The 25,041-nt window shown below is 39.7% G+C and overlaps 1 protein-coding gene across 1 annotated transcript in view; it reads right to left on the bottom strand.

The window, feature by feature from the left end:
- The window catches only part of LOC103511376 (histone demethylase UTY-like), a 24,808-nt gene extending 8,154 nt beyond the window's left edge, over positions 1-16,654 (bottom strand). The window contains exon 1 of the mRNA XM_008476099.2: positions 15,701-16,654. Coding sequence (XP_008474321.1) covers positions 15,701-16,654 — 954 coding nt within the window. The remainder of the gene's footprint in view (positions 1-15,700) is intronic.
- Positions 16,655-25,041: the final 8,387 nt, after the last annotated feature.

The raw sequence follows: 25,041 nt of genomic DNA, 5'->3' as shown, positions 1-25,041 counted from the left end.
TCTTCCTCTCTCTTTTTCTCCCTATCTAACTCCCTCTCTCTCTCCCTCTCATTCTCTCTTTCACTTTCTCCCTTCCTCTCTCTCTCTTTCTCCAGTCCCCTCTTCCGGCTGCTCTCTCTCTCTCACTCTTTCGGTTGATTTTCGTTTCTTTCCCCCTCCTTTCCTCTTCCGCGTTTAGAGATATATTTTCTTTACACTTTTTTCTCTCTCTTCTCTCTCTCTCTCTCTTTGGAAAACGAAGACGAAAAGCCCTCGAAGCTGTGGGAAAATATCATTTTCTCCCATGTGCTGTTTTTTAGCCCGTCCTTCCTTTATTATTACAATAGTAATAAAAAAAAGGTATAAGGTACGGGCTATTGTATTCGCTTTGCATGGTGTCGTCTGTCTGTCTGTCTGTCCCCATAGAAGGACTTATCCAAATCTAGTCGACCTATATATCAAATTAAAGGTCTTTTCACCAGGAACACGAAAGTGGTGGTGCAAATTTTGTCCAGAAAACAGCTTTTTGGGGGATTTTTTTCACATTTTCTCACACAAAATAAATGAGCTCTGATCTTGAAATTAGTCGCGACGACCTATGAACTCAAAGCGAGAAAATTGTAAGCGCTAGGCCGCGGGTTCGATTCCCGCCCGGATGGATTTTATCCTGATAGGAGACACACCCAAACAAAGCACAGAATAAGTTGGATGTCAATTTAATAAAGCGGTGAACATTTGTACACACGATTGATTGATTGATTGATTGATTGATTGAATATAACCATTTATTTATGAAGAAAACAAACTTCAAGATGAAATTGAAGGAGGAGGGAATTAAGATGAAAAAAGAATAGTTTGTTATTGAGAAGAAAATGAAGATACGGTTTTCTGGACAAAATTTGCACCACCATTTTCGTGTTCCTGGTAAAAAGACCTTCAATTTGATATATAGGTCGACCAGGTTTGGATAGGTCCTTCTATGGGGACAGACAGACAGACTGACAGACAGGCAGACAGACTGACAGACACCGAAGCAAATACAATAGTCCGTCCACTATACCTTTTATTATTAGTTATTAGTACCTAATAATAAAACATTGGAACTGCCAATTAGGGGAAAAAACAATTTCTTTTCGTCTGTCCTTGAATTTAATTGTTCAGTATAACTTCAGACGACATTCTGATGATTTCTCATTTATATACCTACAGGTGATATACCCTGTATACCGTCAAACACATTGAAAAAGACAGCCTGGTTGGCTCTGTTGGTAGCTCGTCTGCCTTGTAAGCGCTAGATCGGGGGTTCAATTCCCGTCCGGGCGGATTTTATCCTGAAGGAATAATAGGAGACACACCCAAACAAAGCACAGAATAAGTTGGGTGTCAATTGAACAAAGCGGTGAACATTTGTAGAGAAAGAGAACGAAGGGAAGAGAAAGAGAACGAAGGGAAGAAGAAGAGAACTAAGGGAAGAGAAAGAGAACGAAGGGAAGAGAAAGAAAACGAAGGGAAGAAGAAGAGAACTAAGGGAAGAAGAAGAGAACTAAGGGAAGAGAAAGAGAACGAAGAGAATACGAACAGAACTATAAGGGAAGAGAAAGAGAACGAAGGGAAGAAGAAGAGAACTAAGGGAAGAGAAAGAGAACGAAGGGAAGAGAAAGAGAACGAAGGGAAGAAGAAGAGAACTAAGGGAAGAGAAAGAGAACGAAGGGAAGAAGATGAGAACTAAGGGAAGAGAAAGAGATCTAAAAGGGAAGAGGAAGAGAACGAAGGGAAGAGAAAGAAAACGAAGGGAAGAGAAAGAGATCTAAAAGGGAAGAGAAAGAGAACGAAGGGAAGAGAAAGAAAACGAAGGGAAGAGAAAGAGATCTAAAAGGGAAGAGGAAGAGAACTAATTGAAGAGGATGGAGATCTGGTGAAGAAGAAGAGGGAGAGAGAGAGAGAGAGAGAGAGTGAGAGAGAGTGAAAAAGACTAGAAAGAGAGTGGTAGAAGGAAGAAAGGGAGGGAGAGAGAATGAAAGAGAACGATAGAAAAAGATAGCGTGAGAGAGTGATGGGGGGAGGGAGAGAGAGAGAGAAGGTGCGTGTTCATTTCCACTGTTGAGTTCTCAGAGTTTTTTCATTCCTTAATCCTGTGGCTATTTTTTTACCCCCCTTTCACCAAGAGAGAGAGAGATGGAGATACGGATAGGGAGAGAGAAGAAAGGTCATTCGGAGAAAGTACATAAGAAGGAAAATGAACTCAAACATAAAGATAAAAAAATGGGAAAAAGAGAAAGAAAATAGAGAAAAGAGAGAGAAAAATCCGGAGACATACATACATACATTGACGTAGAAAAGGCGTTCAACATTTATGAAGAAAAAAAATAGGAGGAAAATCTCTCTAGGCTTTTTCTCACTCCCAAGGGAAAAACTCATAAAGTCTTTGGAATCCTATTGCTAAAATGTTGTTTGTTTATTTGTTTTTGTTTTGTTTGTTTTTTCCCCGTAAAAAAAAGGACGAGGCTACGTACCTACATCTAATGTTAGGACTTCGGACCCACAACCCACACAATACGAGATATCAGTTGACATTGTTATTGTTTAACCCGAGATGTAGACATGTTATATTTAACCCGGGATGTAGTCACGTTTCGAGATGAAAGTGACTATTATTAGAATCTAAGCTTGAAAATTGAAATGAACTCTTTTTTTTTTAAAAAAAAAGGGGCTTGACAGAGGGAACTGTAACTGCTAGGGTCTTATCGTCCCGAAATCGAAGAGAGAAGGAAGACAGGATAGGAGGAAAGCCAGCCGTTCCGAGAACGAACATCATCCCATCAGGATAAAATCTGCCCCGGGCGGGAATCGAACCCGCGGCCTAGCGCTTATAATATAGTAGGTATAATTTTCATAGAATTTGAAAATGGTCCTCAGAAATGGATTTTCGCAGAACTAACCTCAGAATATTTAAGTGTGGGGGTAGGTCAATTTGCCAAATTTCCATTTCTCATTTTCCTTTGAAATTACATCATTCTTCCATTCTTGGTTCCGGAGCTTTCGAAAGCGTAGGTGCCACTCTCTGTATTTTATTACATCCCCACTCCCCATGTTATGCATTTATATCATAGTAAAGTTCACCTATGGAATTATTTATGCTCGCAAGGTCTGAATAAGAAGAAGAAGAAGAAGAAGAAGAAGAAGAAGAAGAAGAAGAAGAAGAAGAAGAAGAAAATTATGAAAATGATTACGAGGAACAAGAAAGAAGGAGAATAAAAAGATGAAAAGGAAGAAGAAGAATGTGAAAAAAAAAAAATACTCCCAACAACCTCAGAGAAAAGTTGAGTGAAAAGTAGCAGGTTGACTTTCTTTTCTTCTCATAAATTTCACTATGAACTAAAAGTTTACCAGACGGAAACATCTTCTCGCACCCCGAAAAAAAAAAGTTAAAAAAAAGGAAAAAGAAGTGAAAAAAAAAACTAAATTTGCAATAGGTGAAAAACTTGTGAGCTTCCTTTTCTTCCTGTGTTGCCAATTTTTTTAATAAAAAATAACAAACTTTCATAAACATACAGAAAAGTTTCCCGCCAAACTTTGGTAATATTTTATCGGAAAAATATGTGTGCAGAGAAGAGAACGAAAAGAAGAAGAAAGGAAATGTCGGAAAACGGAGTGAACTTCCACAAGGAAACAAAAGTTTCGACAAAAGAAAGATGTGCGAACGAACAGAGAAAAGTTTGGCTGATACAGTTATTATTGAACAAAAGAATCAAAACAAAACTTGATGAAGGCGGTGGCGATGAATTTGATGCATATCGCGCGAGAAAAGAGAAGAGAAGGAATGAGAGGAAAAAAAGTCGATGAAGAAGAAAGAGGAGAAGAAAACACAAAGTTTGGCTGATACAGTTATTATTGAACAAAAGAATCAAAACAAAACTTGATGAAGGCGGTGGCGATGAATTTGATGCATATCGCACGAGAAAAGAGAAGAGAAGGAATGAGAGGAAAGAAAGTCGATGAAGAAGAAAGAGGAGAAGAAAACAAACTTCAAGATGAAATTGAAGGAGGAGGGAATCAAGATGAAAAAAGAATGGAAGTTATGTTATTGAGAAGAAAATGAAGACAAGGTACCTACACTACCTACCCACTTTAAGGGGAAAGAAATAGACAACGAAATAAGAGTGATGATGTAAAAGAAATAAAAAGGAGAGAGGAGGAGAAGGAGGATGGTGAGAAGGAAAAAAGAAGAAAACTTGAAGATGAAACTGAAGAAAGAACAAGGAATCTTGTTGAAAGAAGAAGTTACGTTATCGAGAAGAAAATGAAGACAAGATCCTGAGAGAGGAAAAAAGAAATAATAGACAAAGAAAGAGTAGTGATGATGTAAATAACAAGAGAGAAAGAGAGAGAGAGAACTGAGAAGGAAATGAAAAAAAGATGATAGGGGAAGAGGAATGTTATATCTTTGACAGAAGAGTTAAAAAAGCGAAAAATAAAGGAATCACTAAAGTAACAAAAAGTCAGGATATAAGGAAAAGAATCATGATGGACTGGAGTAGTGGAGAAAAAGGAAAAGAAAGAAAATGGAAAATGAAGATATCCACTTTAAGGGGAAAGCAATAAACAACGAAATAAGAGTGATGATGTAAAAGAAATAAAAAGGAGAGAGGAGGAGAAGGAGGAGGGTGAGAAGGAAAAAAGAAAACTTGAAGATGAAACTGAAGAAAGAACCCAAGGAATCTTGTTGAAAGAAGAAGTTACGTTATCGAGAAGAAAATGAAGACAAGATCCTGAGAGAGGAAAAAAGAAAGAATAGACAAAGAAAGAGTAGTGATGATGTAAATAACAAGAGAGAGAGAGAGAGAGATAGAGAGAGGGGGGAGAGAAAGAGAGAGAGAACTGAGAAGGAAATGAGAAAAAGATGATAGGGGAAGAGGAAAGTTATATCTTTGACAGAAGAGTTAAAAAAGCGAAAAATAAAGGAATCACTAAAGTAACAAAAAGTCAGGATAGAAGGAAAAGAATCATGATGGAGTGGAGAAAAAGGAAAAGAAAGAAAATGGAGGAAGACACAAAGGAAAATGGAAGAAGAGGGAAGAGAAATCCAAGTGTCAAAAGAGAGAGAAATAAAGGAATTGGTTGTAGGAAGTTTACGAATAGATGAAGAAGGATAAGATGGAGAGATAAAGTGAAGATAGAGCAAATTGAGGTGGGAATGAAGGTAAGGAGAAGAGATAGGAGAAGAGAGTAAGGAGAAGAGATACGTTGAAGGGGAAGCGATAGAATGTAGGGGAGAATGGAAGAGACAGACTAAGGAAGAAAGGGGGAAGAGGCAGATAGGATGAAGGAAGAATTAGAAGAGATATGGTGAAGAGAAAGACACTTTTGGGGAAGAGAGGAGAAGGAGGAAGCAGTAGAGGGAGAGACAAAGTGACGGTAGAGCAGATATAGGTTAGAATTTAGGATGAAGGAGGAAGGGTCAGCTATAAGATGGGAAGGGAGAAAAAAAGAGGAATGCTAGATGATATGAAAGAGAAGGGACAAAAGGGAGGCAGACGAAAGAGAGGGAGAGAGACAAAGTGATGGCAAAGAAGATGTAGGTGGCAATGAAGGAGGAAGGGAAGAGATTCAAGAGAAAGGATGAAGAGAAAGAAACCAAAAAGGAAAAGATAGGCGAAGACAAAAAGGGAAAGGTAGGCGAAGAATAAGGAGAGGGAGAGAGACAAAGTGATGGCAAAGAAGATGTAGGTGGCAATGAAGGAGGAAGGGAAGAAATTCAAGGAATAGGGGATGAAGGGAAAAGAAACAAAAAGGGAAAGGTAGGCGAAGATTGCGAAGAATAAGAGAAGAAGAGAGAGAGAGACATAGTTGTCAAGTCCTGTCAGTGACGTATTATCTCTTTACTTCGCTCAGACGTGTAGGAATTTGTCTCGTCTGATAAGATCAGTGCGTGCGGTGTGTGCAAAGGCTTTTGACATTTTGAGTGCCTCATGAAGATAGAAAGCTAAGACTTTGACAAAGCTGAGAAGGGTTTTCTACAAAGGCGTCGGCAGATTTCGGTTTGGTGATAAAATGACACGTGTGATAAATTCTGCCAGGATCGCTTGAACCCTTTTTTTGTGGGGAGTTTTACAAGGATGTGTTTTCGCCCCCCAACTCTCTTTGTATCTTTGACAAGAGAAGTCGAACCAAAGGTGCTCTAGTCTTTTTTTACCCTTAGATCTAAATATTGCCGATAGAAAAACGTAGGTAATAGTCTTTTCTAAACCTAATTAATACTAATTACCTAGGTACTTTACCTTTTTTTGTGGGGAGTTTTACAAGGATGTGTTTTCGCCCCCCAACTCTCTTTGTATCTTTGACAAGAGAAGTCGAACCAAAGGTGCACTAGTCTTTTTTTACCCTTAGATCAAAATATTGCCCATAGAAAAACGTAGGTAATAGTCTTTTCTAAACCTAATTAATACTAATTACCTAGGTAGGTACTTTTTGAAACAGACCTACATAAATCATTAAACTACATAGGTACATATTCTAATAATTATCTATTTAATTATTTACTGAAATATGGCCGGAAGCAATAATGATGTATGGCGACATGGCGAGACGAGAAAAGTACCTACTTTTTCTCATATATATGTAAGTATCTATGAACCTATCAGTAGATTTTAGTTAGATAGAACATAGTACTCGTAATTATTTGCTGAAACATAGCCGACAGAAATAATTAGTCCAAAGTACATATACATAATCTCAAGTGGTCCGCGAGATTTTTGGTTTATCAATAGTGGTCCGCCAATTCTAAAAGGTTAAGAACCCCTGGTTTATAGGATACATTTGTTGGATAATATGGGATATACAGAATTCTGTGTATAATATTGCTCGATAGTGGGACTACTGGGGAGTACTTTAATATTCAGCTATGTTGAGTATCTAATATTTGTTAGGAAAATATCTGTTTAGGTGTTCATCTTTATTGAAAAAGGAACTCACTTCAAATTTTCAACAGGAATGGTGAGTAGTTACTTGGTGCACACTGTATAAATCTCACCTTTCGAGAGTGTGTTAATGTCAGCAGGTCAGCACCCAAAATGAACCTTTACAAGTTTTGATTTCAATGTGGGTAGATTTTGTTTCCTGCAACTTATTAGTAAACTATTCAATATAAAGTTATCTGATGAGACTGGATATTCTGACCAACTCTACATGTTCTTCTCTACCCTTTGCCACCCTCAATTCTTCATACCTTTCTCCTTACCCTATTTCTACTCTCCCAATATCCTGATGTCCTTTGTCTCCTAACAACGCTGCCTTTACCCGACCCATACTTCTCCCTTTACCCTTATTTTACCCTTCCTAGACCACACCATTACCCCCTATTTACCCTTTTTAGGACCGTTCCCTCTACCTTGTAGCTCTCTCCCTTCCTACATCTCTCTCCCTTTAATCCACCTCTATCATCTTTACACTTCTCATATACCGCTCCTTTTACCCTACTTTTACACCATTTTTACCCGCATTTCACCCTAATATCTTGTCTAAAACCCGAATAATATCGGGACCTATTGTATTTGTGAAAATCTCACACAATCCTCGAATTTCGGAGAATGAGAACAGAACTCGAACATTATTATACGATTTTATAGTCATGTAAGACTGGAGAGGGAGGGGAGGGAGAAAGAGAGAGAGAGAGAGGGAGATAGAGAAAAAGAGAGAGAGAGAGAGGGAGAGAAAGAAAGAGAGAGAGAGAGAGAGAGAGAGAGAGGCAAAGCGAGAAAGAGCAGTATTATCTTCTGGCACCCAACTTTATCTATGTATGATTGTTCGTAAAATTATTATTATTCTACGTTAAAAACTTGACCATTTATGAAAAAGTCCTTTTGTCAATAGGGATAAGGGTGCTGTTCTTGGGTGATAAAAGGGATGTATGCTAGCTTTACATGGGGTATGGGTATGGGGTTATCTAAAAGGACTGTATGCTGTATATGGTGTACATGGGGTAAGGACCCAAATACCCAATTCATACCATATTACCATAACCATACTTGACCAAGACCTATTTATAGCTATGCGATCATCACCGAAAAAGAGAAAGCAAAGGTATACGAGTACATCACCAATATCACCATTATGACTTTGTTAGAGTGTTGAAAAAAAAAAAAAAAATCAAATCAAATCGAACAAATCCGTTGATAGTTTATGGTCAATCTAACAAAATTATAAACAGAAAAATCCCTTGAAGCACTGAAAAAATAGAATCAACTGATGGTAGGTATTTTGTAACTACTGTAACTTAAAGCACTGAAAAATTTGTAGAACCTCCTGTATTTTGTTTCTTGCTCATATGTCTCCAATTATCATTACCCTAAGTGTAAAAAGAAAAATCCCTCAGGACCCTAAATTATCAAGACAATCTGGGAAGCAATTAAACTTGAAATGGACACTGGGATAACCAACACCCCTTCCTTTCGATACGCTTATCATGTCCGCCTTCAGCCTCCCTACCCTATCCTGAACGCTTTACGCGTATCATATACTAATGTCCGCCTTCAGTCTCCCTACCCTATAACGCTTTGGCCGGCAGACCTCTCTCAGATGGCCACAAGAAACATGACTCCCAAGTGAGTCAACAAGACACTAAAACACATCCTCACATCCTCTTGGAGGAGATGGAAAGAGGGGGGCACTTTATACAGGGTGAGACGGTTAAGTGTACACTGTGTACACACCCCTATAGGACTTTCCACACTCGTTATGCCAGCCACTCACACTAAAACCGTCTGTCAGACCAAGGTCTGACGTCACAGTCTGTCAGACCGTTGGAAAGTGTGGTGGAAAAAGCTTGAGACCTTGGATTTGTGGGAAAGTCTGACAGGCCAAGGTCTGACGTCACAGTCTGTCAGTCCTTCGGAAAGTGTGGTGGAAAAAGCTTGAGACCTAGATTTGTGGCAAAGTCTGACAGACCAAGGTCTGACGTCACAGTCTGTCAGACCGTCGGAAAGTATGGTGGAAAAAGCTTGAGACCTTGAATTTGTGAGAAAGTCTGACAGACCAAGGTCTGCAGCTTTTTTCGCCACAAGTAATTTGTGATTTGAGAGATATTTACCTCGCACTGTCCACAGTAATGAGAAGCTTCGTTCTTCCCTCTACCATGGAATCGAACCTCTACTCCTTTTGATTTGACGAACTCAAGAATAAGCGCACAATGTCTGAGAGTCTGCAGTAGACAGTTTCTGAAAAAGGAGAGAACATTTCAATGTTATTGCCATGACAGATATTCAAATAGCGAGAGAGATAGAGAGAGAGAGAGAGAGAGAGAGAGAGAGAGAGAGAGAGAGAGAGAGAGAGAGGCAGAGAAAATGGTAGGGTTATAAGGAAAAAGGACAGAAGTTGTGTGAGAACGAAATAGAGAGAGGAAAGGAGAAATGGGCGGAGAAGAAAGAGTGGGAAAGGAAGAGAAGAGAAAGGAGGGAGGGAAAGGAAGGTGTTAGGAAGAGGGATAGTTGGAAAGAGAAGGAGGGAGAAAGAGAGGTTGAGAGAAGGAGAATGATGGAAGGAAGAGAAGGAGATAGTGGGAAAGGTTGAGAGAGAAGGAAAGATAGTGGGAAAGAGAGAGTGAGATAGAGATATGGGAGGAAGAGAGGGAAGGAGAGGGGAGGTGGGAGGGAGGGAGGTTGTGAGAGGGGGAGAAGGAAAGATAATGGGAAGGGGAGTGAGATAGAAAGATGGGAGGAAGAGAGAGAGAGAGAGAGGAGAAGGAGAGGGTAGGTGGGAGAGAGAGGGAGGGAGTTTATTGCTGATGTCACCAGACTCAATTAGTGCATTTTCATGTTTTGTGAATCCCTTGTAAGAGGAAATGAGAGAGAGAGAGAGAGGGAGGGAGGAGGAGAGTGAGAGAGAAAGTCGAGGTACGAGTATTATCCGTATACATTGTGTGGAAAATAGGGAGTAACGAGTAAAAGTTAGAAAGAGGAAGAGAGAATTATCTCTTTGCTGGCCATCTCTCTCTCTCTCTCTCTCCCTTCTCTCTCTCATAAGTCGGACAGCCATTCCTATAACGTCACCAACGTTGCCGGCTGACCGTTCCTTTGACATTTCCATAGTCGTTTCTAATTTTCTAAAACATACATGGTTTCTACATAACTATAACTTCCTTTTTCACAAGCACAAAAAACATTTTGTCAAAGACTTTTCCCCAAGACCATTAAAACATTAATAGAAAATGAACATAATAAAAAAAGGCATTTTTTGTCAATAGGCGAAGTACCTATAGATTTTTTAATTGGAAAATTTCCTTCCCACTCACTCCCTCTCTCTCTCTCTCTCTCTCTCTCTCTCTCTCTTTCTATCTCTCCCTTCTCCATTTCGTCCTTCCTTCTCTGGACGGATCACAATGGCTCCCAGATTGAAACACTGCTCATGGATAATCAAGATATTTGCCTATTGAACAGCAATGAAGCCACGCACCTAAACTTTTCTTTGTCTCTCTCTCTCTCTCTCTCTCTCTCTCTCTCTCTCTCTCTCTCTCTCTCTCTCTAACTCTTTTTTCCGCAAAGTTGATGGAGGGAGGGAGAGGGAAGAGGACTATATGCAGTTTTTCTTCCTATCTTGCATCAGATAGGTAAATGGCTATATGAGGAATTACATGTATAATAACTTGCCGTTTTAATGATAGGTAGGTATATTATACTTCTATCCCTCCCATGTGATAGGTAAGTAGGAATATTATCCCTCCCTTCATAATTAAACCCTCCCATCTCCCCATTGTATCTCCTCTTCACTGAGGTAGTAAATAGAGAGTTTTTGCACTATCTTACGTGACGATACTTGAAACGTAAGCCGTACGTTGACCAAAACGCGTTTCCGCACATGCGCAGAAACGAGTTTTCGTCTAATAACGTTCAAGAGTTCAATTGAACGGGACGCTTATTTTGGTTGCGAAAACTCTCTATGGCAGTCCTTAGGCTAAAAATACAGAGTGGAGCAGAGAGCATAGCGCATAGAACATCGAGCAGATAGAGAGAAGCAACGATATAGTGAAGCGTCTACGTCTGTCAGGCAGTCTGAGCGTGAGTAGCTGGCCTTGGGGTTTTCTCAGAACCAACTTGAATTGTCTGGGAAACACCGTATTAAGTACATCAGTGCTTCTCAAACTGTGTACCGTGGAAAGATTGGAGTCTTGAAAAGTGTGCCGCGGTGGCGACAACTTTGATAAGCACTGTAATATTCCATCAGACAGTTTGAACACAATAAAAGTATACATACTTATTATTATGAGGTTGACTGGCGTGTGATGAAAAAAAAAAAAAAAAAAATCATCACAATAGCTCTCCGCCAACTATCAAGGGAAATTAGGGACGCTAAAAATGCAAACATACTTCCCCCCTTTTTTCTGGGATCCAAACAAAGGACTTTGAAAATCAAAAGCTCCCATGTATTATATACGTGCGGTTACCTAGAATATTGAGCCTAGGCTTGTGTTATATTGGGAATTGGGATTTTTTTAGGATCCTAATTTATAATCTGAACATTGGAAACCTTTTTATTTCTTAGAACAATTCGTTTACTAGCTCAATAAACTTAGATCTAAGGCCATCTACACACACGGATGAGCTACTAAAAAAAAGAAAAAGAAAAAAAAGCACATGCTCTACCCTCTAAGCAAACTAGGTTGCCAAACAAATACTAAAAGTGGAGTCAAAACTTGGAATTCACTTCTTTCATTCAATAACTACCTAATCAACGAAAAAGTAGCCAGATACAGAACAAAACCCGTTGCCATCACACCCAATACATGCGAACAGTTTGACACCCCCAATAAGGCCATCACTTCCCCGAAAACCTGGCAATTTCATCGTGCCACAAAAAAAAAAAAAAAAAAAAAAAAAAAAAGCACATGCTCTACCCAAACAAACTAAAAGTGGAGTCAAAACTTGGAATTCACTTCTTTCATTCAATACCTAATCAACGAAAAAATAGCCAGATACAGAACAAAACCCGTTGCCATCACACCCAATACATGCGAACAGTTTGGCACCCCCAATAAGGCCACTTCCCCGAAAACCTAACAATTTCATCAGGCATTCCATAGGAATTCCAGGCCCTAACTTTTATCGGGCAGGATAAACAAAGGTATTATTCCATTCCATTCTATTCTAAATTCTACAATTCCCCGCGTGAGAAACGAGATGTCGAGATAGTGTCTCATTTCGGGGGCCCGCGCGCCTAGGCGCAAAATTAGGCCCATTTTCAGGCGTCGTTGGAGCGCCATTGTGTTTCCGTGATTATCTGGGGCGTTATCTCGTTTTATTGTAAATTCAAGCGAGAAGAAATGAAAAGGAGGGGGCAGAAATGAGTACGAAGGGGCAGAAATGAGAACGAGGGGCAGAAATGAGAACGGAAGGGGCAGAAATGAGAACGAAGGGGGCAGAAATGAGTACGAGGGGGCATTTCAGGCGTCGTTGGAGCGCCATTGTGTTTCCGTGATTATCTGGGGCGTTATCTCGTTTTATTGTAAATTCAAGCGAGAAGAAATGAGAAGGAGGGGGCAGAAATGAGAACGAGGGGCAGAAATGAGAACGGAAGGGGCAGAAATGAGAACGAAGGGGGAAGAAATGAGAGCGGAGGGGGCAGAAATGAGAACGAAGGGGCAAAAATGAGAGCGGAGGGGTTTGCTCTTTTGATTACACATTTTATGAAGGTAAGTATCCGACCCGGGGAACAATGAACGTGGAGGAAGAGGGGTTTTCCGGGGGTTTTCTACCCCCGGAAAATTTATCTTACTTTCCAAAAGAGTAATCCAATTTGTACAATGTACACCCTCTCGGAGCTCCCATGGTTTCCAATGATGCTAGTTATTATTTTTTTACGGATTTTCGTAGGTAGGTACGTACGTACATTATATAGTTTATAGTGATACAATTGTATCACAAGCCTCATGTCCAGTTTTCCAATCTCAACATGAGCCTTTAATTATTTCTTAAGTCAAATTATACTTTTAAGATCTCATCATAAAATTATTTAGATCTCATCCTAAAATTATTTAGAACATATCTTTGAACTCTTTCATTAGAACGGAAAATAAAAATTTAATTTTCGACCTTTTACAATTATTTTTTCGGAGTTTTGACCTCAGATTTTGATTTTTCACAACTCTTTACATAGGAATCGACCATTTATTAATAATTTTTACCCATTTGCAACTGCTCCATTAGTGAAACTTTTTCCCTCTCCCCCTCTCTTTTCTTTTTCCCTCTCCCCCTCTCTTTTCTTCTTCCCTCTCTTCCTCCCCTCTCTCCTCCGTGTCTTTGTCAAAGCGTCAACACTTGAAGATGTGGCTAATGCCCCCTCCCCCCCAGTCCTAGTACCTATTTAAATAACCCTAGGTTAGGTCAATTCAGATAATGAGGAGTATTTCTTCCACCACCCCTCCCCCTTCCTGTAAATGACAATGAAAGTGAAAGGTCCAAACACATACTTATATTATTTTTCAAGGATATTACCTGCCTTTGCATCAGGTATTGAAACTGTTATACCTTGTACATTGGGTCTGTGTCTATTACCTTGGTACCTACTTTACTAACCACTCTACAGGCCAGCTACTCACGTCAGACCGTCTGATAGACCCAAGTCTGAGGTCTGATACCGTAAAGATTATCTGGATGGATTGGTGGCATGCCGAGGCGTAATGATTATGGTTCATAGATCTGTATATTCTGAATCCATTTCGATAAATAGCCCGCTCCAAGTAGTCGCAGTTCAGATTAGATCCTCAAGACTTAATCATGTCCTCACTGTGATAGACCCAAGTCTGAGGTCTGATAGACCCAAGTCTGAGGTCTGACAGACCGCCTCGTAAATAAAGCTCCTTTCAAACTTCTAATCTGTTCTGACTTTCAATAAGAATTTACTCTTCCATAAACACCACAGCTAGTTTCTCAGCTATGAAAAAGGCTAGATTTTTTTCCTTCTTTTTATAGAGAAAAAAAGAGAGAGACAGAGGGAGAACTTTCTACTGTCATACGTCAACTGCCCCGCCCCTATGTGATTTGTGGGGACTTCAATGCTCACAGTCCTGTTTGGGGAGGTGTTAGAACGGATCACAATGGCTCCCAGATTGAAACATTGCTCATGGATAATCAAGATATTTGCCTATTGAACAGCAATGAAGCCACGCACCTGAGTGAAAGTTTAACTTTTCCTAGATTTTCCTTCTCGTTTAGCATAGCATAATAATACGACTTGGTTCTTGAATAGGTACCGTGGTGCTATAGTTACGCTTACCATGGATTATATTTCAACTTCACATCCCTCTGAAATGGGTCACTTTACGACCAAAAAAGAAAGAAAAATATAGTTAGGTGTGTACATATGTAGGAAAATCTAATTTTGATCGACATTTGAAGATCAAATGACACACATAGGTATACAGAGGCCCATACCTACATGGCACACCCTGTATTCAAAGGTCCTGGGGGAGAGGAGGGGGGGGGGAGAGGCCCTCTCATGTCTATAAGTGGGTGAGAGTAGGTATATGACAGGGAGGAGATAAAGGAAAGGGAGTGAGGGGGAGGGGGGAAGAAGAAAGAGGAGGAGAAGAAATAAGAGATGTACAGCAGTTGATTTCCTGTATTTTTAGTTGTACTTTTCTGTTATCTAATATGTTGAGCGTTTTCGTTTGATTAGGGTGGTTTGACGCAGAACCGGGTGAATTGTACTGTATTCTGATTCCAATAAAGTAATGGTCCGCCAGCTTATCTGTGATCACTGTAGATGTTGCCGTGTAAAAATGGCGGTTCAATCTATAGTTTATATGATCTATACAAGAGCTAGTTGGGCGATCATTCAGCATTTCTTCTCGAGTTGGTTTATTTATGGAAGGTAAGATAGAATTATTGTACAGTAAATTCAAATATTTATAATTTGTGTTTGATTTCTTCAGTGTGCACAGATTTATATCTCCTACAATTATTATATTGTCATCTCTTTTTGTTGCATTCTGCAGCCAAAAATTTAGATCATTTAGGAACCGTTCCAAATTTAACTTAGGGGGACGATAAATGGCAAGTATAAGAAATTGTACTTTACGTTCTAAGTGGGTTAACTTGATGGTAATATTTTCAGATTCATCAAGATTGTATTGTATATTATCTAGGGACATATTATTTTTATAGAATATCATTATTCCACCTCCATTTCGTACCGCTCTACATTTACATATCTGTGTGTAATCTCTAAGTTGGTATGATAATGCTTCCTCTTCTTTGACGTTTATTTCGGTTAAAATTAAAACATCTAGTTTGTTAAGTAAATCATTAATCTTAATGCATAATAAGTCCCAATTTACTCTCAGACTTCTTATATTTATATGTAGGACAGATAATATTGTGTTATTTATTTTATTTTTCCATTCATTCAAATCTTGAAATAGTTCACATTCTGGTGTAATGTTATGGATATTTCTAAGGAGAGAAATATTATTATTCAAATTAGCCATTGAATCTTATTATTATAATTCTTATGAGATACTGTTTTATTAGATAGATACCTTTGTTGTTTAAATTTTTCCCAGTGGTGTAATGTTATGGATATTTCTAAGGAGAGAAATATTATTATTCAAATTAGCCATTGAATCTTATTATTATAATTCTTATGAGATATTCTTTTATTAGATAGATACCTTTGTTGTTTAAATTTTTCCCAAGTCATCCAAGCAAGTTAGCCTAATAGTTGTAGAATCAGCTGTCTTCTTGAGCAGAATTCTTCCATCCTTGACCCACAGGAATGCATACTTTTTGTCCTTTTTGATTCTGGTGGCTTCAAATAGTAATTTTTTATAATATGGACATAACGCTTCGTTAATAAATATGGATGAAGTTCCGTTCTGTGTAACGTCATTCAGTTTGGTGTAGATCTTTTCTTTTTTTATTTTTCCGAGCACAACATTTCTGTCATCCCTAGAATCAAACTGAACCAACATGGATATTTTCTCCTGTCTATTTTCACCCATTCTAGTCACTAGTTCAGCCTTAGTATGCATTTGATTAGTGTTACATAATTCAAGAATTTTCTGTGCCGTTCTAGCTGAGTCTACATTTTTATTCACTAATCCGGAAATTTCAATTTTATTGTTGTACTCTCTCTGTGTTGATTCATGCATATGAATTTCCAGAGTCCTCAGTCTGGTTTTCAATTCCTTATTTTCGTTCTCACTTTTTTCTAATCTCTTTTCCATCAGTACCAATTTTTGTTCTAGTGATTTAACTGTCTTATTTGCCTCATCAATGGTATTTCCATAGAAATTGAGAGAGTCCTCAAACTCGTTCAGCTTGGCCTTTATCTTCTGCTCCGAATCCACGAATCCCTTGTTCAGTTTTTCAGTAAAATTCTTGTTGAACGCTTCCAATTGCTTACCAAACGCCTCCATCTTCCGCCCAATATCATCTCCACCACCTCCACTGCTAGCGCCTCCTCCAGATTGACTACCACTCAGCTGTTGACTACTCATCAGCAACCGTTTGGCTTTCACATCCTTGCATGGTAGACACCGCCAGGCCGTTTGTCGAGTGGGCCCCATAGACATCCAGGAACTTTTGGACACCGTGGTACAATCAAAATGGTACCCATTATCACACTTCCCACAGACAGCAGCATCACCATCCGTAGGTAGAGGAAGCTTACATTCTGCACAATCCATATTGCACCTCTACCAGTAGGTATCAATGACAGGAACACAATGCTTCGTTGAATCAGTTACTACTAATTTGAGGAAGCAGATATGAATGAATGACCAACAGCGACCTTGTTGATAACTTTGAAGATACGAGTACCTACTGATAAAATTTGGTTTAACTGAATTGTTAATTTGTTACCAATAATGTAAACAATATCTCAGTGTCTGTGCATCGGTGTTAACGTTAAGTAGGTGTTACCTACGTTACGAGAAAAAAAGTTAAATTTTAACTAATTTATAGATTTATGTTCGGATTTATTCAATTTTTAAAGGAAATAATTACGTGATTTACTGAATTTGGTTTTAAAATATTGTTTTTATTTACCTTTTTTTGTTTTTATTCAGATTAATATCAGCTGTGATTATTGTTTTTAAAGAGATCTAAAAGGGAAGAGAAAGAGATCTAAAAGGGAAGAGAAAGAGATCTAAAAGGGAAGAGGAAGAGATCTAAAAGGGAAGAGGAAGAGATCTAAAAGGGAAGAGAAAGAGAACTAATTGAAGAGGATGGAGATCTGGTAGTGGTAGATAAAATGGAACAAAAACACAGGGCATACTAATTATTTTCCATTTATATCCCGAAGAAATGAAGATCCGAACGTTGTAAAAACAGTAGAAAAAAAGGAAAAAAAAAGTTTTAAACTTTGAAGATAAAAAAAGTCTACGTTGAAAAAAATAAAAGGTTTTTTTTCCGTGTCCCAGTACTGAGTACTGCAGGGAAAATAAAAATGGCGTATAAAAACCCCCCGTGATAAGGTATTATATTATAGGAAATACCAATTATATAGACATCTGCATATCAAACAAAGCTCCCTGCATTATTACTCCCTCCCTTAACATCCCCCTGCTCCCTCCCTCTTCTCTCTCTCCTTCCCTCCTTTTCTCTTCCTCTTTGCTCTGTAAATAGGTATGTATCTATCTATTTTTCTATCTCCATCTGTCTATCTCTTCCCCCCTTTTCCTTCCTTTTTTTCTTCCTCTCTCTCCCTCTCTCTCTCTATTTTCTTCCTTTATCCTACAGTAATGATAGTTTATATAGACATCTGCATATCAAACAAAGCTCCCTGCATTATTACTCCCTCCCTTAACATCCCCCTGCTCCCTCCCTCTTCTCTCTCTTTCTCTCTCTCTCTCTCTCTCTCTCTCTCTCTCTCTCTCTCTCTCCTTCCCTCCTTTTCTCTTCCTCTTTGCTCTGTAAATAGGTATGTATCTATCTATTTTTCTATCTCTATCTGTCTATCTCTTTCTCCCCCCCCCTTTTCCTTCCTTTTCTCTCTCTCTCTCTCTCTCTTGCTCTCCCTCTTCTTCTCTCTATTTTCTTCCTTTATCCTACAGTAACGATAGTAGAGCAAAAGTTTCTCTCTCTCTCTCTCTCTCTCTCTCTCTAACTCTTTTTTTCCGCAAAGTTGATGGAGGGAGGGAGAGGGAAGAGGACTGTATATGCAGTTTTTCTTCCTTTCTTGCATCAGATAGGTAAATGGCTATATGAGGATCTACCTGTTATAATAACTTGCCGTTTTAATGATAGGTAGGTATATTATACCTCTATCCCTCCCATGTGATAGGTAAGTAGGTATATTATCCCTCCCTTCATGATTAAACCCTCCCATCTCCCCATTGTTACCTCTCTTTAACGAGGTAGAAGTAAATAGAGAGTTTAGAGATTTTTTGGGTTTTGCACTATCTTACGTGTGACGATAATAGATCAGTTGCGCCTACTTGGGTGATGTTTTCAAAGTCATAGAGCAGGAAAAATGAGGACCAACGGAATTTTTCTTTTTCTTCTACGACTTCTAGATAGGTACCGAGATAAATCGATTTAAAGAATATTGGTAAATCGTGAACTTTGACGTCACGGCAGAAAGGTTTTTTTTTTTTTTTTTTTTTTTTTGATACCTAGAGGGAACTGTAATAAAGTCTAGCAGGAAGCCTGCCGTTCCGAGAACGAACATTATGTGTTTAGGTTTAGGATAAAGTTAGGTCCGGACTCCGGATGGGAATGGAACCTGAGCTACCCTTAAATCTACCTAGGGGTGGCTCATAAACATCTTACAACACAGTAGAAATGGCACATCCACCAATTATAATTGCTTGCCACATTGCATAACTAATAGAAGAACAACGGCGTTCATAAAAAATACCAACATTACTACTGAAGCCAAACATAGGATCCGATTTTGATTAAATTTGGCAGAAATATGATTGTAGGTAATTTTCTTATCAAAGTCTGGGAATAATTATGAGGGCATTTAAAATATAATAATAATAATAATAATAAACAAACCGCGCTTTCTAAACCAACGATCGCAGGTTCGAGGACAGAATAGATCAGTTGCGCTTACTTGGGTGATGTTTAGAGCAGGAAACATGAGGACCAACGGAATTTTTCTTTTTCTTCTACGACTTCTAGATACCGAGATAAATCGATTTAAAAAATATCCGGTAAATCGTGAACTTTGACGTTACGGCATACGCTCCCGTAGGCGATGACGTCATAATTTATACAGCTAAATCCACTAGCTCTCCCACTCTTTCGAGTATCAACTTCGGACAAATCAATTGTCGGCCCATCCAGTGGCTTAGTTTTCTACCTCCACTCTCTTTCCCCTTGTATCAATAGGATACATTTGTAGGATAATATGGGATATACAGAATCCTGTGTATAATATTGCTCGATAGTGGGACTATTGGGGAGTAGGTACTTTCATATTCAATTCAGCTATGTTGAGTATCTAATATTCGTTAGGAAAATATCTGTTTAGGTGTTCATCTTCATTGAAAAAAGAACTCACCTCAAATTTTCAACAGGAATGGTGTTAAATTAATTACTTGCTGTGCACTGCTGCACTGTATAAATCTCTCGAGCGAGTGTTAATACCAGGGCCTAAAATAGGACCTTTACAAGTTTTGATTTCAAAGGGCGAGGAACTTATTTGAAACTATTCAATATAAAGTTATCTGATGAGACTGGATATTCTGACCAACTCTGCGTATTCTTCTTTGCCCTTTGCCATCACCCTCAATTCTTCATACCTTTCTCCTTACCCTATTTTCTACTCTCCCAATATCTTGATGACCTTTGTCTCCTAACAACGCTGCCTTTACCCGACCCATACTTCTCCCTTTACCCTTATTTTACCCTTCCTAGACCACACCACTACCCCCTATTTACCCTTTTTAGGACCGTTCCCTCTACCTTGTAGCTCTCTCCCTCCCTACATCTCTCTCCCTTTAATCCACCTCTATCATCGTTACACTTCTCATATACCGCTCCTTTTACCCTACTTTTACACCCATTTTTACCCGCATTTCACCCTAATATCTTGTCTAAAACCCGAATAGTATCGGGACCTTTTGTATTTGTGAAAATCTCACACAGTCCTCGAATTTCGGAGAATGAGAAAAGAATTCGACAGAGAGAGAGAGAGAGAGAGAGAGAGAGAGAGAGAGAGAGAGAGGCAAAGCGAGAAAGAGTATATAGTATTATCTTCTGGCACCCAACTTCATCTACGTTTTTACGTATAATTATTATTACTGTTATCCCACTTGACCATTTATGAAAAAGTCCTTTTGTCAATAGGGATAACGGTGCTATTCCTGGGTGCTAAAATTTAAAGGGATGTACCTAAACTGTTCTAGGGTGCTAAAAGGGATGTATGCTAGCTGTACATGGGGTTATCTATACAATGGGTTAGGGAAGGACCCAAACACCCAATTCATATCATACTTGACCAAGACCTTACTATTTATGGCTAGGTATGTGACTATTGCTGAGATATTATACATATAGCAATCGTACGAGTAGGTACATCACCATTATGACCTTGTTACGCTGTGTCCACACATAGTGGATGCCTTCGATCGATGTCGACTAAACCCGTACACTGTCTCGATAACATAGATTTACCTCTTCGATCGAGAATCGATCCAGTCGATCGACGTCATCGACTATGTGGGAACACAGTTTTAGAATCAAATCTAACAAATCCTTTGAGAGTTATGGTCAATCTAACAAAATTATAGAAACATCCCTTGAAACACTGATAAAAAAAAAGAACCTCCTGTATTTTGTTTCTTGCTCTTATGTTTCCAATTATTACCCTAATTGGAACTGTGGAAAAAGAAAAATCCCTCAGGACCCTAAATTATCAAGACAATCTGGGAAGCAATTAAACTTGAAATGGACACTGGGATAACCAACACCTCTTCCTTTCGATACGCTTATCATGTCCGCCTTCAGCCTCCCTACCCTATCCTCAATGCTTTACGCTTATCATACTAATGTCCGCCTTTAGCCTCCCCTGCCCTATAACGCTTTGGCCGACAGACGCCTCTCAGATGGCCACAAGAAACATGGCTCCCGAGTGAGTCAACAAGACACTAAAACACATCCTCACATCCTCTTGGAGGAGATGGAAAGAGGGGGACACTTTATACAGGGTGAGACGGTTCAGTGTACACTGTGTACACACCCCTAGGACTTTCCACACTCGTTATGCCAGCCACTCACACTTACACCGTCTGACAGGCCAAGGTCTGACGTCACAGTCTGTCAGACCAAGGTCTGACGTCACAGTCTGTCAGGCCAAGGTCTGACGTCACAGTCTGTCAGACCTTCGGAAAGTGTGGTGGAAAAAGCTTGAGACAATGAGACCTTGGATTTGTGGGAAAGTCTGACAGACCTAGGTCTGCAGCTTTTTCCGCCACCCACGTTCAGACTGCCTGACAGACCGTGAGTGGCCGTCTTGTTCTCCTTCTCCTTTTTCTCCTCCTTTCTATGCATTGGTTAGGCCCACAAGTCCACGGATCTAATAGGTCAGTATACAGAGGCCCATACCTACATGGCACACCCTGTATTCATAGGTCCTGGGGGAGAGGAGGGGGGGAGAGGCCCTCTCATGTCTATAAGTGGGTGAGAGTAGGTATATGACAGGGAGGAGATAAAGGAAGGGGAGTGAGGGGGAAGAAGAAAGAGGAGGAGAGGAAATAAGAGATGTTAGAGGGAGGAGGGAGAGAAGGGGAAACAGGAAAGAGAGGGAGAGGAAAGACGAGACAGTTTTGATCCTCCTTTCAAGTCTGTGGGCAGATGTGAGTGCATGAGAGAAAAAGGGGAGGAAGATGGAGAAGAAGGGAGGGAGGGAGAGAGAGTGGGAGGTGGAGGGGAGGGGGAGACAGGGCTTGGAAAATGAGGAAAGAGGATGGGCGAAATGAAGAATGCTGGATGTCGAAGGGAAGAAAGGTGTTCGATATTATCGGGATTTCGATGTTTTTCGGATTTTCGGTATTATAGCTTAGGGATCCACTCAATACCTACACAGTCTATACAGTGTGTCTCAAAAGTCCTTGTTTAATTTAAACCTTCATAGTTTAAAAAGAATTATTTATCATACTAAGCTATTCAAAATTTCAAACTCACAAAAATATTGTAAGATATGAAGCGGGACAAAATAATGTAAACTTGTAAACAAAAGAAAGTCCTTTCCACAGACTTTTTCTAATAATACCACAGACTTATCTGTGGTCTTCAAAAACATCGAACATCGAAAAATAAAACATCGATGTTCGATGTTTCCATCGAAAGAAAAACATCGATGTTGACATCGATGTTTTTGTTCCGATGTATCGATGTTTTCAAAACATCGATGTCGATGTCCCAACCCTAACAGGGAGGAGGGAGAGAAGGGGAAACAGGAAAGAGAGGGAGAGAGAAGAAGAGACAGTTTTGATCCTCCTTTCAAGTCTAGGCAGATGGGAGTGCATAAGAGAAAAAGGGGAGGAAGATGGAGAAGAAGGGAGGGAGGGAGGGAGAGAGAGAGGTGGAGGGGAGGGGGAGACAGGGCTTGGAAAATGAGGAAAGAGGATGGGCGAAATGAAGAATGCTGGATGTTGAAGGGAAGAAAGGGAGATAGAGGAAGAATAGTGGATGTTGCGGGGAAGGGTGGGGAGGAATTTAAGGAGGGGGGGAGGAGGAGAATAATAGGAGTGGGGGGAAGGAAGGTAGGGGAAAAGAGGGTTGAGGGTCCTCTAATGAGTCTAATGGTCCTCAGTGACAATTTATGTTCGAGGGCGTAGTATTGTGGTCACAGACAGGAATCCTCTTGAAACCCTAACCCGCCCTATTCTCAGACCCTAACCCTTACAGCCTATTGTCCCTACACCTTCCCACTTACTGTTTTACCCTAACCCGCCAGACCCTGTACAACCTGTCCTCCCTAGAGCCTTTAGACTTTATACACCAGTGTTTCTCAAAGTTGTCGCCACCGCGGCACACTTTTCCAGACTCCAGTCTTTTCTTGACACCTACCCGTTTCTCTGTGCTGCATAAGTAAAAATCAAGAGTAGGTACTATACATGGAATACGAACCCGCCCTATTCTCAGACCCTAACCCTTACAGCCTATTGTCCCTACACCTTCCCACTTACTGTTTTACCCTAACCCGCCAGACCCTACACAGCCTGTCCTCCCTAGAGCCTTTAGACTTTATATACACCAGTGTTTCTCAAAGTTGTCGCCACCGCGGCACACTTTTCCAGACTCCAATCTTTCCTTGACACCTACCCGTTTCTCTGTGCTGCATAAGTAAAAGTCAAGAGTAGGTACTATACATGGAATACGTAGATAAGTACACAAAATAAGTAGGTAAGGATAATAAGGTTAGATAAGTACATAAGTAGGTAGATATTCCAAGTATACCTACACATACATACATATATTACATATATATGTATGAGTAGATAATTTCATATCCCAGTAGATATTACTGTCATAATTTACGTCGACAAGAAGGGAGAGAGAGAGAGAGAGAGAGAGAGAGAGAGAGAGAGAGAGAGAGAGAGAGAGAGAAACTGGAAGGGTAAGAAGGAAGGAGGGAGAGGGAAGGTGTGTGAAATGAAAATAGAGAGACATAAGAGAGAGAGAGAGAGACAGGATCTAGATGTGTGAGAGTCTTAATAGGATGGGGATTAATAGAAAGATAGACATAGAGAGAGAGAGAGAGAGAGAGAGAGAGAGAGAGAGAGAGAGAGAGAGAGAGAGAGAGAGAGAGAGAGAGAGAGAGACCGATGAGTGGAGAGAGAGAGAGAGAGAGAGAGAGAGAGAGAGAGAGATAGACACACAGAGTTAGAGAAAGATATACCTAGAGAGAGAGAGAAAGGTAGACACACAGAGAGAGAAAGATAGACAGAGAGAGAGAGAGAGAGGGAGAAAGAGAGAGAGAGAGAGAGAGAGAGAGAGGGACAGAGAAAAAGGTAGGGTTATAAGGAAAAGGGAGAAGAAAGAGTGAGAACGAAATAGAGAGAGGAAAGGAGGGAGGGGAAGAAGGAAGATAGTTGGAAAGAGAGGTTAAGAGAAGGAGAGTGATGGGAGGAAGAGAAGGAGATAGTGGGAAAAGTTGAGAGAGAAGGAAAGATAGTGGGAAAGAGAGAGAGAGAGTGAGATAGAGATATGGGAGGAAGAGAGAGAAGGAGAGGGGAGGTGGGAGGGAGGGAGAGAGGTTGTGAGAGGGGGATAAGGAAAGATAATGGGAAGGGGAGTGAGATAGAGAGATGGAAGGAAGAGAGAGAGGAAACGGAGAGAGAAAGAGAGAGAAAGGGGAGGTGGGAGAGAGAGGGAGGGAGTTTATTGCTGATGTCACCAGACTCAATTAGTGCATTTTCATGTTTTGTGAATCCCTTGTAAGAGAAAATGAGAGAGAGAGAAAGATGGAGAGAGAGAGGGAGGGAGGGAGGGGGAGTGAAAGATAAAGTCGAGGTATTATCCGTATACATTGTGTGGAAAATAGGGAGTAACGAGTAAAAGTTAGAAAGAGGAAGAGAGAATTATCTCTTTGCTGGCCATCTCTCTCTCTCTCTCTTATAAGCCGGACAGCCATTCCTATAACGTCACTAACGTTGGCGGCTGACCGTTCCTTTGACATTTCCATAGTCGTTTCTAATTTTCTAAAACATACAAACATAGTTTCTTATACATAACTAGGTATAACTTTCTTTTTCACAAGCACAAAAAACATTTTGTCAAAGACTTTTCCCCAAGACCATTAAAACATTAACAGAAAATGAACATAATAAAATAAGGCATTTTTGTCAATAGGCGAAGTATAGATTTTTTAATTGGAAAATTTCCTTCCCACTCACTCCCTCTCTCTCTCTCTCTCTCTCTCTCTCTCTTTCTCTCTCTCCCTTCTCCATTTCGTCCTTCCTTCTCTCGCTCATTATCCACTATTATCTACTGGTATTATTATTGTTATTATTTTTTTCTTCTTTGTTGCAGTATAATTATATTAATTATTATATTTTTTTACTATCATTATTATATTAATTTTTATTTTATTTATCTATTTTTATTTTTGCTGCGG

Source organism: Diaphorina citri, unplaced genomic scaffold (genome assembly GCF_000475195.1).
Source record: "Diaphorina citri unplaced genomic scaffold, Diaci psyllid genome assembly version 1.1 scaffold708, whole genome shotgun sequence".
Classification (NCBI taxonomy): Eukaryota; Metazoa; Arthropoda; class Insecta; order Hemiptera; family Psyllidae; genus Diaphorina; species Diaphorina citri.
The sequence above is the reverse complement of the archived record's forward strand: the minus strand, read 5'-3'. Positions and strand labels throughout refer to the sequence as shown.